Source organism: Rhinolophus sinicus, linkage group LG04 (assembly GCF_036562045.2).
Source record: "Rhinolophus sinicus isolate RSC01 linkage group LG04, ASM3656204v1, whole genome shotgun sequence".
NCBI classification, from domain to species: Eukaryota; Metazoa; Chordata; class Mammalia; order Chiroptera; family Rhinolophidae; genus Rhinolophus; species Rhinolophus sinicus.
The window spans coordinates 45,905,360-45,921,493 of NC_133754.1; the positions used below are offsets into that span (position 1 = coordinate 45,905,360).

Sequence of the window (16,134 nt, forward strand, 5' to 3'; positions counted from 1 at the left end):
TCAAAAGCAGGACTACACTAACTATCCTTATGCAATACCCATATTTATTGGGCTTTCATATCTGTAAGTAGATTCTCAAACCTGGCACTGCTGGGGCAAAGGACAGGTCTGTGTGCTTTACAGTTTAGAAAATACTAATAGACTACATTAAAAACGTTATAGTAAATCATTTGCCTTCCAACAAGGTAGTAAAGTGCTTCTTTGTCCTAAATCTGTCCCATCACCAGATGTAATCAACTTACTCAATCAAGCTTTTGCTTATCTGTTCATATGTGTATTGATCATTTAGATTTATTTTCTTTTTAAAACAATTTTTCTGTTTATAACTGTGCCAATTTTTTTTTTTTTGGTGGTGTCTTGTCTTATCAGTTTTTGGAGTTGTTGATATTAAGGACATTAATCTTTGTCTGCTATATGAACTGCAAATATTTTTTCCCTAGTGAATAGTTTGATTTATAACTTTGGTGGCATTTGCTCTATAAGCACTTTAAATTTTATATGGTCACATATTTCTATCTTTATGATATTTTTCTTTACCTTTTGCATATAAAACAGGTCTCCAGAAGGATTACTACTAAGTTTTCATATCCAGGAACACAGTATGCTTTTCTATTTATTTGGACTATAGTAAAAACTTTCCCCATAAAGATGTTATTATTTGTTTGTGGAATTTATTTCTATGAATTTAATATTCCAGTCACAAACGTAAGTGCATTTTCTTTACCTTTAAAATTTTTATTTATTTATTTATTTTACCATTTCTACCTAGTTAGTTCCAGTGGAGAGGAAAGCTATTCATTTATCTATGTTGATTTTCTATCACAATCTCATTAGATTCTTCTATTAATTCTAATATTTTTAATAAGATATCCTGAATTTTTTAAATGTACATTTCATTTGTAAATAAAGATTTTTTTCGAGATTAATTTTGGAGTTAATTGGATTAATTTGTTAGTTATAATGGTACAGCTATATAGTAATATACTAAATTATAAAGTGGGAAAAAGAGGAATCCATGATTTGTTCCTTATTTTCATTGAAAGTTTCTGCGGAATTCATACATGATTGCAATGGGTTTTGATAATTAATTTCTACTATGTTTAAGGACTTTTCTTCTCTTCATTCTACTTAGAGGATTTTAGCCTTCAATTTGTTGAGATAATGAAATATATCACAAGAGCCCTTGATGCTGACCATTTGTATATTTGGAATAAACCCGAAATGGTAATGCCAATTTGCTGAATTTTATTGGATACTATTTTATTAATAATTTTTGTAGCTACTGTCGTATACCAAATTGGTCTATAATTTTACATATACTATCATTATCATGTCTTGGTTAAGCTTATGCTAGTTTTATTAAACTAATTGTGGAGTTTTCCACTATTTGTACGATCTGTAATTGCTTAAATAAGAAATATCTAGTTTTTGAAAGTTGGTAAAATCCAGTAGTAAAACCAGTGGTTCTATACCTCTTTATAATGGTATATAAAAGCTTTCCAATGTTCTTCTGATCATGTTTCCAACCTCGTCCATCAATTTGGTAGTTTATACTTTGCCAGGAAATCATCAATTTCCATTTTCAAGACCTGTGTTTAGAGTACATTTTTTTCCAGAAAAAAAATGGTTCTGTCAGGTGGCATGGGGTATCTTACAAATTTGGTACCCCTTTAAATCAATTTTGTGGCTGATGTTTCTCAGACCCCAAAATTAATGTGACTTGGAACTCCAGTCCCACATGATGGCAGACTGGAGCTTACACACGTTTTAGTAAAGCTTACTCTTCCTCTACGCATCTGGAGTCCAGGTCAAGACTGAAGTTTTCCTTATCACTTTCTTCTGAGGGATGGACTTTTTCCTTCTTTCTCTGAGGTAAAGTCTGTCATGTGTCCTGATGTTATGTGGGGATCTCTATTCTGACACTTCACCTTGTATAGTCTTCATTTGTCCTAGAATTACAAGTTCTAGGTGACAAGGTTATGCAAATGCCCTCAGGGCAGCCTCTGGCTTCAGTGCCCACTGGATGTTTCACACTCACCTCACACTTAATTTCTGGCCCTAAGAATATTCCTTAATTTTTTGTATTTTATGCTAAATATTTAAAATGTTTTCATATTCAGGTATCCTTGTTAGTTGTTTTGTAGGGGGATAATTTTCAGGTACCTTTCGGGGTCACCTTGTATGCGTTCCCTATGAAAAATGTACTAGTTTTGTGTTTAAACATAATCAGATTTTCTATGTCTTCTGTTAGTAAAATTCAACCTGCTCATATTTAATGTGCCAAAGTTATACTTGGTCTTATGTTTACTGTATATTGTACATCATTCCTATTTCATGTTTTAACCTTTTCTTGCCTGTTCTGGCTTGGTCAAATTGTTTTTGATTACTTTTCCCTCCTTGCTAGTTTGGACATTCTACTCTGCTTTTCTAATCCTCGAGTTTATCAGAAAGATCACAAATAAACCTATGTTTTTATTATTGCATCACATTTAAATAATTGTGAACTCTTCTCCCATACACATTTGCTTGCTTACTCATCCCTCACTCCCCTGCCAATCTACAGAATTCATAGCACATTTCTATCACCCCACTCTCGATACCATACCCCTTCCGAAATCCTGCCTTTTCTGAGATTGTATCAAATTTAATTGTTATTTGATATTTTTATTATCATCCTCCTTTTAGATTCAATACCCACCACTTTTCTTTCCTTTTCATTTTCTAATGTAGCCTGTGGATTGTGATGAACTTATCTTATGATTAGCAAACTTTGGAGTAATTTCCTCAAAGAAACATCAAGGACTGTACACTTTTGTAATCCTTTCCTAATTAAAATGCATTTTGAACACTGACATGAATATTATGGCTGCATGAAGATTCCTGAGCTGTGGTTTTTTTCTCTCAGTGATATATGTATGTGTGTGTGTATATACACACACTGGTTCACTGCCTTCTATTTTCCAATACTATATAGGAGTCATCCACATTATATATTCTTGCCTTTGCATGTTATTTAAGCCTCTTAAGAGGCTTGAAAAGTTATTTTCTTTATGCTTGCTACCAAAGAAGGTCACCAGGATATGCCTAAAAACGTATCATTTTTTATTTAATCTTCGAGACTTAGTGAGCTCTTTCAATCTACAGATTTATGCTTTTCTTCAGTTTAGGAAAAATTCCTCTCATTTATTACAATTTTTCTTCTATCTATTCCCTTTTTCCTTCAGGGACTCCTATTATTCACAGCTGGGTGGCTAGTTGCTCACGATTTCTATTCTTTCTTGAGTTACATATTTTTACTTGCTCTCCCATATTAATAACTAGCTCTCAACAATGACTGTGCCCTTTTTTCAATTCATTTTATGAAAATTTTAGCCAAAGTTGCAGAAAACTTCCTTTGTGCCTTAATTATCTTTTAAAAACTAGATTTTAAAAAACCTGTTATCTATTTTGGGAAACTTGTATTAGATATTCACCTTGGATTTCTTGGTCTCATCCTCATTTTCTGAATCCCTTTGTATAAGAATAATTTTTTTTTTTGGCTTGGTCATGACTATATGTTTGTTTGTTTGTTTGTCTGTCTTTTATGCTTTCTTGAGCAGTAGCAAATAAGGGGTGGCAGAGGGCACTGTGATTTGTGTGGTAAATAGCCTAAAACTCCACAGCCCCTTTCCTGGATATCAGGAGGAAACTGCTCCTTCTCAGCATTTCTCACCAACTGGTGGAATCCATTCCCAACCTCCCACCTGGGAGTAATTCAGCTTCCAAGGAGGTTCCCTTCCTGGTGCAACTGAGATCCAGTGGGATTCTGTCAGTCTTTCCCTGGACCACGAGCAACCAGTGGGCAGGTGCAACTCTTTTGCAAGGGATTATAAACTTCCTGAAACTGAGCAGCAGCCTCAGGAGACCAGAGGACCAAAATCTCTGTCAGAAGTCAAAACAAAAGGCAATACCTCTCTAGCCCTGGCTTCTTAGTCCAGGCTCTACAAAAACATGAAGAAGCCCTTCAGACATCTTAGGGGATCTCTAGAGAAACTGAAACTCAGATGTATCCACCCTGAAGGTTCCATCTACAGCTAGACCTGGCTGTCATATTAGCAGAGGGAGCAGCGGTGGTACCCACCCCTCCGTCTTTTCCTTCACCTGTATTTTCAGACTTTCATTCCAAAGGAAGGAAAGTAATCCATATCAAAGTGGCCTATTTTTTTCTTAGTAAGGAACTACAGTTGACGCTTCAACAACATTGGGTTCAGGGGGGTGAGGACCCCCCCACACAGCTGAAAATCTGCATATAACTTTTGACTCCCCCCAAACTTAAGTTGTCCCTCAGTAGCCACAGGAGATCGGTTTCATGACTTCTGAGGCAGATGCCCAAATCCACAGAGGCTCAAGTCCCTTACATAAAATGGCTTAGGACAATGCATATAGTCGGACCTCCATATTTGCAGACTCCCAATTACAGATCGAAAACAGTACAGGAATTTATTGAAAAAAATCTGTGTATAAGTGGACCTACGCAGTTCAAACCTGTGTTTTTCAAGGGTCAACTGTACTAATAAATGCCTGAATTATAGCCGAGTAGATTGTCCAATTAAATATAAATGCAATTAATTACTTTACTATTTTGCATTTTCTATAAAAAGGACAGGTGGAATGAGTTGTTTAAATGATCATAATAAAACATGCAGCGGGATCTATTTGCATTATTATTTGCTCGGTGGGAAAACTACATGCTTTTCAAAGATACTGAAAGGCACTAAAATGATTTAGCAAACTATTATGTGATTATATATAAATACCCATAATCCCATTCATTTTCCTATGAGAACTCCTGATTCCAATTCTCCAGGAATCAAATACCTCGTTTTTAACATAATTTGTCAAGTGTTACAAGCTAACACTTTAGTTCTCTGAAAAACAGTATTAATCCCAAAGTGACCAAGTTTTATGGAAAAATATATAAAATATGTCTAACTTCCTAGTAACTATGGACTATCTTCTTGTAGGTAAAAACTATGTCAGGGATTAAAGGAGGGATTTTGAAAAATTAAATTAGCTTAATTGATCATCAGCTATTTTAGTATAGGTTAGAGGGTTTGGCACAGGATTTTAAGTTAAAGTTCAGAAGAGTCCAAGTAGAAGCAGTGAGGGAGCAGTTAGACTAACGCCTTGTCAATGGGCAGCTCCAGCCTGTGACAATGAACTCAACCTCTATAGTAGATGGATGTGGACATGGGGGCACTTGCCAGGGTCACGTTGCTGGCCATATAAATGGGAGAAGGCTACCTGGCTGTCTGCAGAACCCAATTATGTGCAACAACGGATGCCCCATAAGCATCACCTGAGCATGCGTCTGGTCTCAGGGCCTTCTGCCAATTCCAAGCAGCCAACAGCGCCCCCTGTGGGAGGGCGGACTTCCACTCCCAGCCCAGGGCGTGACACTGCGTTGGCCCCCTCACTCTACAGCCCTTCATGGAGAGGGTCGTACTGGGCCCTTTCTTTTGTCCTGTTCCCTTGTAGTGCTTTATACCACTTGTGAGTGCTTACAAGTTGAAACTCACCCTTTTAAGAGTGACGGCAAGATTTGTAAGAGTATAATAAACTTTCTTACATATTTTTGTCACATTACTTGGAAAAAACTTCAAAACAATACATGAGAAAACAAAATATTCCTTTTTTCTTACTCTTTTCCTAAGTCAGTGTTTTTTAACCACTTTTTCAATCACACCCCAGGAGTATATTTAGATATTTTGTTCCTAATGACCATACCGTATGGAATCTTAATACCACAGATATATAATATATCTGTTTATATACTCCACATATCTATCTCTGCTTTATATACAAAAAGAGTAAGATTTTTTTGCCTGCCAACAACCAATTTTTACCCCCTTCTCAGTGTTTACAGCCCCTGTTGAGAATGCATGCTCTACAGATATCAGATTTGCTGTTACCATAGAAGAGTTTAATATTTTCAGAAACGCAGGTTATATGAATTCTTTAAACACTATATTTTATTATCTCTTTTCCAAATTTTTATTTTATAATAATACATATGCTATTTAATATATACTATAATATACTATATATAGTGATACATACTATAACCTACCCTCCAGTCTTAAGAAAATGATCAATAATGAAATGCAGATAGTAAAATTAAAGGTGTTATTATTCTAAGAAACAGTATTTGTTCTCAAAATTGCACATTGCTTGTGAAAAGATTTTTTTTTAGAGTGGTAAGTGCAAGAAGTTTAAAATACTTGTTTTCTAAAAGAGCTTCTAATTGGATTTGTGAGGCTAGCAGGTGAGACAAGATGATTGCCAAATTTCTGAAGCTAAGGAAAGACATAACTGAATAGAAAATGACATGTTTAATATAAATGGAACAATGGAAACTGTTCTGCCCTTTAATTCAATGAATAATGTATGAACATTTATAGGTGACAAATTATAGATGAGCTGATTATGCCATGCAGGTCTGATAAGATAAAATGGTAGAGATACTGCCCAAATGTGGAAAGATTTTTGAAAGATTTGTGTTGCAGTCTCTATTTCATAATTTCAAAGAAACATAATGAACGTTCATAAGAAAATGGATGCATATTTATCACAAAAGAAGATTATAGGACAAAACTCACAAGAAACTCAATTCAGGTAACCCTATTGTTCTAAATGAAATTCAGATTAAATAACACCAAAATAAATGATTAGCTGCATTATTCTAGAAATGTCTTTAAATCACCTACTCTTAGTCTATAGTGCACCTCCAGTATTCTATCTTGTAGTTACACAGCAAATTTTGAAACGGATCTTTGATAGTTGAAAATGTCATTATTGTACTATTTTTCACCTAATAAGATACAGCCCAAATCCTTTAGAAACACACAAAAAAGTTATAGCCAGAAGAAGAAACTTATTTAAGGGTTTCCCAGAAAATGAAATTAAACTTAATGGTAATATGAAAGACTGTTGCTATGGCAAGATGAGTTACTTTCTTAATTTGGTCATTTTTTGTGATTAATGAGCTGAAATATGGGTGTCAGATTTTGTTCAAATGAAAATAAATGGCTCTTTCATTTTAACAAATATCATAAAACCAAATGTCTTCAGAAGAACACAGAAATTACTTTTCTAGAAAAAATGACTTTCTGCAAGATGGCAAAAGGAGCCCATACTTTCTGAAAGTTTAACACATAGTAGTCATAGAAAAAATAGGAAACTACAGAGACATCCTGGAGTTCTAAGCAAGGTAAATTAAACCTGTCTCTTGCTGAGAAATGCGGCAGAGACACCTGTTAGAACTATGCTGCTAGAACTGCTTGTTTCGTTGTTCTAGTTCTCCCATCAATTTGTGAGTTTCTTAAAAGAGGAATTTTGTTAAAATTGTTAATCTATGCATAACAATGTGCTGCTTAATTTCTGTTAAATGTACAGTCTAGTCTATAAACAAATATATTTATATATTTTATATAACAATAGAAAAGTATTATTCAAGTTTTCTTATTTATTAAAAACGAGAATATACATTTTAAAATATAATTATGTTCTTTATAAAAATGTGATTTTATGTATAATAATAATAATGTATTATCTTACATCAAAATGAAAACTTACAAAGGAAAGTAAATCTTCACCTTTTTATATTTATGCATAGCATAAAAAACAAAGTTTTTCCTGTTTTTCAACTGATTCTAATTTTAGGTTAATTAATCCAAAGTAACAAAAGTCCCCAGCTTCACAACAGAAGCTAAGCAGCTTAATTTATGCTTAAAGGATGTTTTTTAGACTGCAAGTTGACTCTTAATGGGTTGAGTGGTTTATTTTGGATTTTCAAAATAATTTATTCTGGAATATGTGGAAAATCAAGAAATTAGTCCTCTAAAAGCTCATGGCCTTTTGCAATCTTTTTTGAAAAGAAACTTTCCAAAATATTACATCATACTCAAATTCTGTATCATTATAGTCCATAAACTTGAATTGCTGTTATTACAGCCATTTTGAGGATTCAATAAGATAATGAATTCCTTTAAAGCACTTGGCAACATAATAGAACCTCCATAAAATTGGCAGCTATTATTGTTATTAGTATTACTATATTTAAATGTAACACAAGGGGATGTTAGTTGACCTACTATGTTTCTACAGCTTAAACCAAGATGGAGCTCACAGCTTATTTTCGTAAATAAGATTTCACTGGAATACAACCATTTTGAGACCACACTCACTTTTGCACAGCAGTGGTAGAGTTGAGACAGAGAGGATGTGGCCTGAAAAGCTTAAAATCTTTACTATCTGGCTCTTCAAGGAGAAGTTTCTTAACCAACTTGCTGAAACTCAAACCATCTTTACAGTCTTTTAAAAAGAGAGAGTATTTTATAAAAAACGAAGTTTGATTAAATGACTTATCCACCCTCATTTGGAACAAATCACTTTGGCTCCTGCTCAAGTTTCTGATACAATAAGTGATAACGTAATTTGAATAACCAACCATCTTTGGAAAAGTCAGACACCCAAAATCAATCAATAGGAGTGGCACAAATTCTGAATATTTTGGTAGTTCAAAAATATAGTGATGTCTACATAATTAAGTGAACTAAACCTCTACTACCCAGTTTATTAAAATCAAATTCACTTCCAGTGGTTTGAGAAGGCAACACCAATTAACAGACACAATATATGCTAGATTCTGCTATATAATCCCATGTCTGCTTTTTTCAATTAGAAAACAAATTAACGCTATATACAGAAAAGAAAAATGACAAGGATTTATCTACTGCCACTGGACTCTACTAATGCACTTAAGTAGTATCAATGAACTCGACAATATTAAATTATAAATTTTGGTGGAATCTCTTACAGCATGACCATTAAGTCAGCTAATACACATAAACACATTAGAAAAGAGAGTGACTTTTGTATGTGAACAAAGTAGGTACAATTTACTGGAGGATTCTGTGCCCCGTGGATGGCATACAAATATGTCTTTATACTACAGGATTGATTTAGTATGACTGAGTACCTACCGGACTGGATTACAAAAGCCAAGTGAATGTAATCCAGGACTTCCTCAGGAGCAGATACAGATTGTTCCTTCCAGAGAGGCATAATCTCAATCACGTATAGCTATTTCTGCTTTTCATTCCTAGGCATTTTTGTCATCAGCCCATTAACCTCCATTTCTAATACTATTGTATACCACTTCTACCTCGCCTATCTTCTCAGCTCATTCCACCCAGAGCCTTTAACTAACCTTTTGGTCTCTTGTTCCATGTTAACCAATTTCTTCTACATTCTCAGCCTCTGCTCACAGAATCTGCTTCCTGTGTCCTTGCCTCAACTGATTCTGTTCCAAATGCGTAACTTTCCCTACAGTCCTTTTCAGAAGAGGATGCCCAGGCTCCAATGTTCCATATGGCCCCTGCAGGATAACATGTGGATGAGGGAAAGATGCTCATCCATTACTCCTCAACACTCCTTTGAGATGTATTCCATCAGGTTAAAACATCCTCTTACAACACTCTCCCTGTGGCAGCCTTTGATTAAAATCTCCATCAGTTCCTCCCACATGTTCCTGCCTACACTCTTTCCCCAAGAACTAGCCTCACGCGGAATGACTTGAATGTTATTGTGAAGGCTCAGCCAACACCTTAGCTTAATAGTTCCTTGCCATTTTTGTCTCGACTCCATCCTTGTGCCTAAGCCCCACACATCATTATAATACTATAGATTTGGTATTTAGTTACCCAAAATTATTCTAAAATTCTAAATCCTGGCTCCCACTCTGATCACAATCTTAGCTTCTAGCTCTCTTATTTCATCACTTCAACTATACCTGTTCTTTGACCATTTAGACACTTGGTAACTTCATTTTGTTCTTTCATCCTCCTTTTATTTTCACTTCTTTTCATATCCAACCCTGACTACAGCGTCATCATTTGAACTCCTCTGCCAGCCACCCATACTCCCTCATCCCTTGTCTCTCAGCTCTACCTGAAAAAACTCTAAAGCTGGATCAATCTAAATGTTGCCTTTCTCTCCTTTATGTAAGGCCTAAAAAAAGTCACAGACCCATCTAAATTGGTATCACTATAAATTTTGAGTCTCAAAATTCGACGGGATCTTTAGCATCACATTTGATGCATCTTTAAATTAGTTTTTTTTTTTTCATTTTCCACAGGTGGTACCCACTTCTCTCTTTTCTCCACAATATTCCCATTTTATTACTTCATCATCAGGCTGGATGTAGACCTTGCTTCCTACTTCACAGGGCAGATAGAAATAACTTGATAGTGATTTCTTCAACATCCAATCTTTGCATTAGAAATTCACCTGTAAATATTACTATTGGTCCATGTTTCCCTCTGCTTTTAATGACAATCCATTCTTTGTGTGCTGGTTTTGCAGCAAAATTATACCAGATGTTAGACTCGATATAACTTCTTCATAAGCCCCTGTAATTGGTTCTCCATAGCATAAAAAACTTGTTATTATTTATTGTCTATATTTCTTGCTAAACTGTAAGCTCCATATACCATGAAGCAATTAGGTAGCACCACATCACAAAGTCTACTTCAGTGAAAGTTTAGTACTAATGATACTTTGTTACAGGAAAGAAGAGGAGAATTCATAAGTGACTTCTTAAAAATGTTGATACCCACTTAGATGTTTATATTCAATAGGTGTATGCTACTTTTTCTGAAAAGTTTATATATGGGTGGATAGAAATTTTATTAACCAAATCCATTTTTAAATGCACTGAGAGAATTCTTTACCCAAGAGAACTCAACTTTATGGCAAATTGATTTTTTTATGTGAAAAAATGCTTTTGTAATAAAAATAAACAAATTGTAATTTTTCTGCTTTTTAAGTTTACTTTTTCATATATTGGATTTAGTATATTTATACCTCACTTATATTATGAATGGGTTTCTAAAGAGCTATATGTCAATCAATTTTTTTGTAAATACTTAACCATTGAATTCTGAGATATATTTTAGAAATAGTTTTTCACAATGGAAAAAAGTCATCTCTGGAAATTATTAAAAATATTTAAAAATCAATTAACAAAGTTACTGAATCAATAAGAGGTACTATTTTAAAACTCTAGTTGATATGTAGGGTGCTAGAAGATGCTTATTTAATCACTAACTCTAGCTGTTCCTGGCTTGACACCGTTAGTGCAGGTTGTAACAGCTTAGTTTCTAGTACAGAAATGATCGTATTATCAGTTTCAATTTCTCTCCAGTCCTGTCCTTGGTATTGTTGAGCTGACTTGCTTGTTTACAATCTTCTCAATCTGTGCTTTCTTACACTTAGTGGGAAACAGTCTAATGCAACATGACACAAGGAGAGAAAATGAGAGGTGGATAGGAAAACAGCACTTTGGCAAGAGAAATACCCAGAGCAAAGGGTGACTTTGGCAATGCAACACCCTGTGGGAAAGATCCTCAGGCCCATGGAGACAGGAAATGAATCAGGCCACAGAGTGATCAAGGGCAACACTTAAGCTTTGTTCTGACTGAAGTAATTAACAAATTGAAATCAATTTTCACATTTATAAAAGGCACTAGCCGAGGTCCATCTTGACCTTCACCCCAGTGGGCAGCTTACCTCTGCAAGATAGAACTCGTCATATTGCCTTCGGAAGCTCTCTCCTTTGTGATAGTTGCTAGCAGCTACTATGACATCCACAGTCACCATGCTCAGGATGAACATGTGGAAGACTGATGACCGCATCATTTGCTGAGGAGGCAAAACAGACGAGCTCTTAGGAAAGAAAGAAACTTTGCAGTAAAACGCAATTAGGTGCTTAGACCTGAACCCGCGCCATCTTTGTGATGTGCTGCCGTAAAGAGCAGTGCTTTTAAGAGAACTCGATGAACATCAGTCACTGCCTAACAGCAAAGTAATCTTTGCTTTGGGGGCAGCTCAAAAATGACTGAGGAGACAGTGTCAGAGACTTTGGGTTAAAAATGGAAAATATATTTCACCTAACTTGTGTAGAGCTTGTATCTTAATTTTCATTGTGTAGTTAGGTAGTTTTCATCCTTAATACTAACTATATGGAAAAATGATTTTTAAAAGCTGACACCACAAAACAAGTATTACTTTACTCTGTTAACAGAAAGAGCTACTGCAGATGAAAATGTTTTAGAGATAATCATAAAACTGGAAAAGTGGGAGAAACCTAAGATCTATTTATTTTTACTTTATCACTTCCATAAATTATTTATTTATTTATTTAAATTGCTCTTATAATAAATTATTTTTAAAACCACTTTATTGAGGTATGATTGACATAAAGTTAAAAAAAAGCTGTACATATTGAATGTATACAACTCAATGAGTTTGGGGATAAGTATACACCCATGTAACTATCACCACCATCAAGGTCATAAACATACCCATCAACTCCCAAAGTGTCCTCCTGCCCCTTCATTATTATTATTATTATTACTATTATTATTAGTAGTAGTAGTATCAGTGGTAAGAACACTTAACACAAGATCTATCCTCATAACAAATTTTAAGTGTATATATAATACAATATTGCTAGCTATAGGCATTAGGCTGTATAGTAGATCTTCAGAACTTATTTATATCACATAATTGAATACACTCTGCATCAATAATTTATTGAAAATTAAACTACAACTAATAATAACTGATGTCTATATGTATACTTACTGTGTGCCTGAAGCTGTTGTAGGCACTTTACATAAATTAACTCATTTCATGTCATAACAGTCCTAGAAAGTTAATTTTATGAAGAAAGAAACTGAGATGCAGGGATGTTAAATAACTTTCTCACTGTCACATAAGTTTTGAAGGTGTAATCATAATTTGGACCCAAGGCTGGTCCAAAACTATTGCTTACATTGAGTGAGATAATCAGGCATTCAAAAATAATGACTATTATTATAATAGCTGCTATGTATTGGATGCTTACTATATTCCAGGTCATACTATAAGTATGTTGTTTATTTTATCTCTTTTATATCCACCATAGTCCTACATGGTGAGATACATTAGTCACTTTTCCAGTGAGTTCAGAGAGATCAAGTCATTTGTCTGAGGTCACACAGCAAGTACACAGCAGAGGTGGGTTCTGTACCCAACCAAGTCTGTTTAAAGTCCATTCCAGGTCCCACTGTCTGTTGTGGGGTAGAGAATATATAAAAGGAGAGAGAACAGGTTGAATAAACAGGCACCCTGGGCAATAAAAGGAGGTGAGAAGCTGACCTATGGAAAGAAGCTGAGCAAATAACAACAAACCACTGAGTCACATCCCTGGGTGCCCACTGCCCTGTGACTAGTGCCACCATGCAACCCCTTACTGAGCCCGCAATTCTTCTCAGGTCTTGGGCCATGTATCCTTAGCATCTGATCTGAACTGAGACTTCTTCCATCTTTGCAACTAAAAGAAGCTAACTAAAGCAGAACCTGAGAGTGGGAAAGACAAAAATACGGGCCTCTGAGTGCTGTCTCTATGGATCCACATATGATTTCATGTGGCTGCCATCGCCCTGCAGTGCTCATTCATTAACAACATGGGCTCTGAGAAAAGTTGTGTGGAGCTGAAACCCCACTACTTATGAGCGTTGTGTCCTTTGGAAAGTTACTTAAGTCTTTCTGTACCTCAGTTTTCTCATTCATAAAGTGAAGATAATAGTGGATCTTCCAAAGGTTATCAATTTTAAATAAGTAAATATTTGTAAAGTGCTTAGAACAGCACTTACATATTATGAGTGTTCTATCAAGACATGCAGTAAAAATAAGTGCCATTTTGTGAATCAGGTATTTTTCTGTTCAGAAATGAGAAATTAATTTCCCAAGGTCAAAGAATTAATTATGTTGTATATTTCATGGAATCTACAACCAAGTGAGATACAGTCTAATAATCTGAGAGATGGATGACAGAGCCATTGGAAAAGCAGATTATTTAATAAGGTTTTGCGTCACCATGGCTATTGGTGCATTCTTACATCCATTTGCCTTTGACTTTCTTTTAGAGGTAATACAAAATCAAATTCCCAAACTGCCAATCAACATATTTAAATTCACATTGATTTACTTGCAGGAACTACTGACCTTCATAACATAAATAAGCAAATCAGTTGGCAAGTGTCTATTCTCATTAGAATTTTCATTGTTATTTAATCTTTCTTGCATCGTGAGAGTTAAATTTCATAACTATTATTCCTTTTCTATACTCTTCATTATAATGTTCTATTAAAAACATTTCAACTGATTTCCACTTTATCTGCATGACACAAAAGCCACAACTTTCTCTTTCTATTTTCCTTAGCTGTGGGTTTATGCCTTAAGTAAACTGTTATTACTGAAAGGTCCAAACAAAGCTTTTAAGCATGGCTGTCAAAAAACTTTAAAATTGGTTCTGTAACTGTCACAGCTTCATTTTGGTGCTGTCATTATAATTAGGTCGTTTTTTGTCTGAATGTCTATGTGTCCCTGTTGGTAGAGTTATTAAAATAATCACTTACAATGGATTTTAATACACTATAATCACCATTGCTTAGCTTTTTCCAAAGTAATAACTTTCAAATATTAAATAAGAATTAAAGTGATCAGTATATGCGGTAACGAAAGTTAAATATTAAAACCAGTAACTCTACCTTTAAAGTTAGACATAGTGACATGGATCACTTCAATTGAATTCAATTCAATCAATGTTTGAAACTGGCTATTGGTTTCCTTAATGCAGAAGGGCTGGCAACATTACATTCAGACTCATGCTTGTATCTACAGGACAGTAAAAATTTATACCCTTAAATCTTTTGTTTCCATTTAAACTGTTACTGAGAGCCTATAGTGTACCACACATTGTTCTGAGTATTGGGAAATCAACAGTAATCAAAAGCCCTGCCTTCTAGTTATGAGAAGCCAAAATAAAGTATAAATAATATTCAGGTAGTAATATGTGCAGTATAAAGAAAAACGAAGTGAAGCAAGATGAGAAGATAATGACAGGAATATGTGGACCAACGTGAAAATAAATGCAGGGGAAAGATGAAGGCATTAAATATGGATGAGCCACGAGGGGATTTAGAAGAACAATAGGAATAATAACTAAAAAAACAATTCAACCAAGTAAACTTGAAAATCTAATTGGCTTCACTGAGCGATTCATGAATCGGGCAGCATCCTACCTGGCAACTAGAGGGGAGCTCCTCTATAGCCTTCAATTTTTAATTTTCTTATGAAAATTAATGTAAAGGAAATATGGTAAAGTGGAGTCAGTGCCACAAAATAGTATTATATAACTTGAGATTTTCTCAATTGTATTATTTAATATGTAGAATTCATATAGCGATATAAACACACACACGCGCGTGCACACACACACACACACACACATATTTAATGTAAGACTCCTCAGATCCTGTATTCCTATTCAATTTTCCCTTCAATTACAATGTTATTTTGGTTTATATTTTTTAAAAAAATCAGAGAAGTTTTATATATGTGTTTGGTTGTGATCCAAGAATGACTGATTTCTATATGTGACAGAATTACCAAGATGCGAAGAAGAGACTACAATAGAATCATCCCTAAGGCAGCAATATCTGTCAGGAATGCTCAGGAACCTAGTTACTAAAAGTGTGGTTTCTAGACCAGCAGTTCCCTGAGAGTTATTAAAAATGCAGGATCTCAGGCCCCATCCCAGACCTACTAAATCAGAATCTGCTTCTTTCACAAGGTTAATATGCATATTAAAGTTTGAGAGGCTGTGTTGTAGAGGGTACTCCTTGAGTAGCAGGTTACACGGGGTGACCTATAACATTTTTTACAAACTCACAATTTCATGATTTTAAAAGTCTATAACGACTGAATAGAATAGAACAAATACTGGCTGGAATATTGTGGTAATATATTAGGATACACCATCATGGAAATGGATGCCTACCTTCCCCCATCTCTAACTCCAAGATAAAAAATCAACTAAACCAGGTTGGCTTCATAAAAACAAAATTATGTGTTTGTTTTTCAACCATTGTGGGTGTGTGTGTGGGATATTAAAAAGGTACCATCCCAGGCTCTTTCATAAAGCCTAAGAATGCAGACGGCCTCTAGAATCTGGAAAGGCAAGGAAAGTCTCTTCTCTAGAATCTC

General features: G+C 34.8%; 1 protein-coding gene across 5 annotated transcripts in view; it reads right to left on the reverse strand.

The window, feature by feature from the left end:
* NALCN (sodium leak channel, non-selective) overlaps positions 1-16,134 on the reverse strand; it is a 294,832-nt gene that overhangs the window by 154,869 nt on the left and 123,829 nt on the right. For all 5 annotated transcript variants that reach the window (XM_074329502.1, XM_074329503.1, XM_074329499.1 and 2 more), the window contains one exon: positions 11,611-11,742. In XM_074329502.1, coding sequence (XP_074185603.1) covers positions 11,611-11,742 — 132 coding nt within the window. The remainder of the gene's footprint in view (positions 1-11,610; positions 11,743-16,134) is intronic.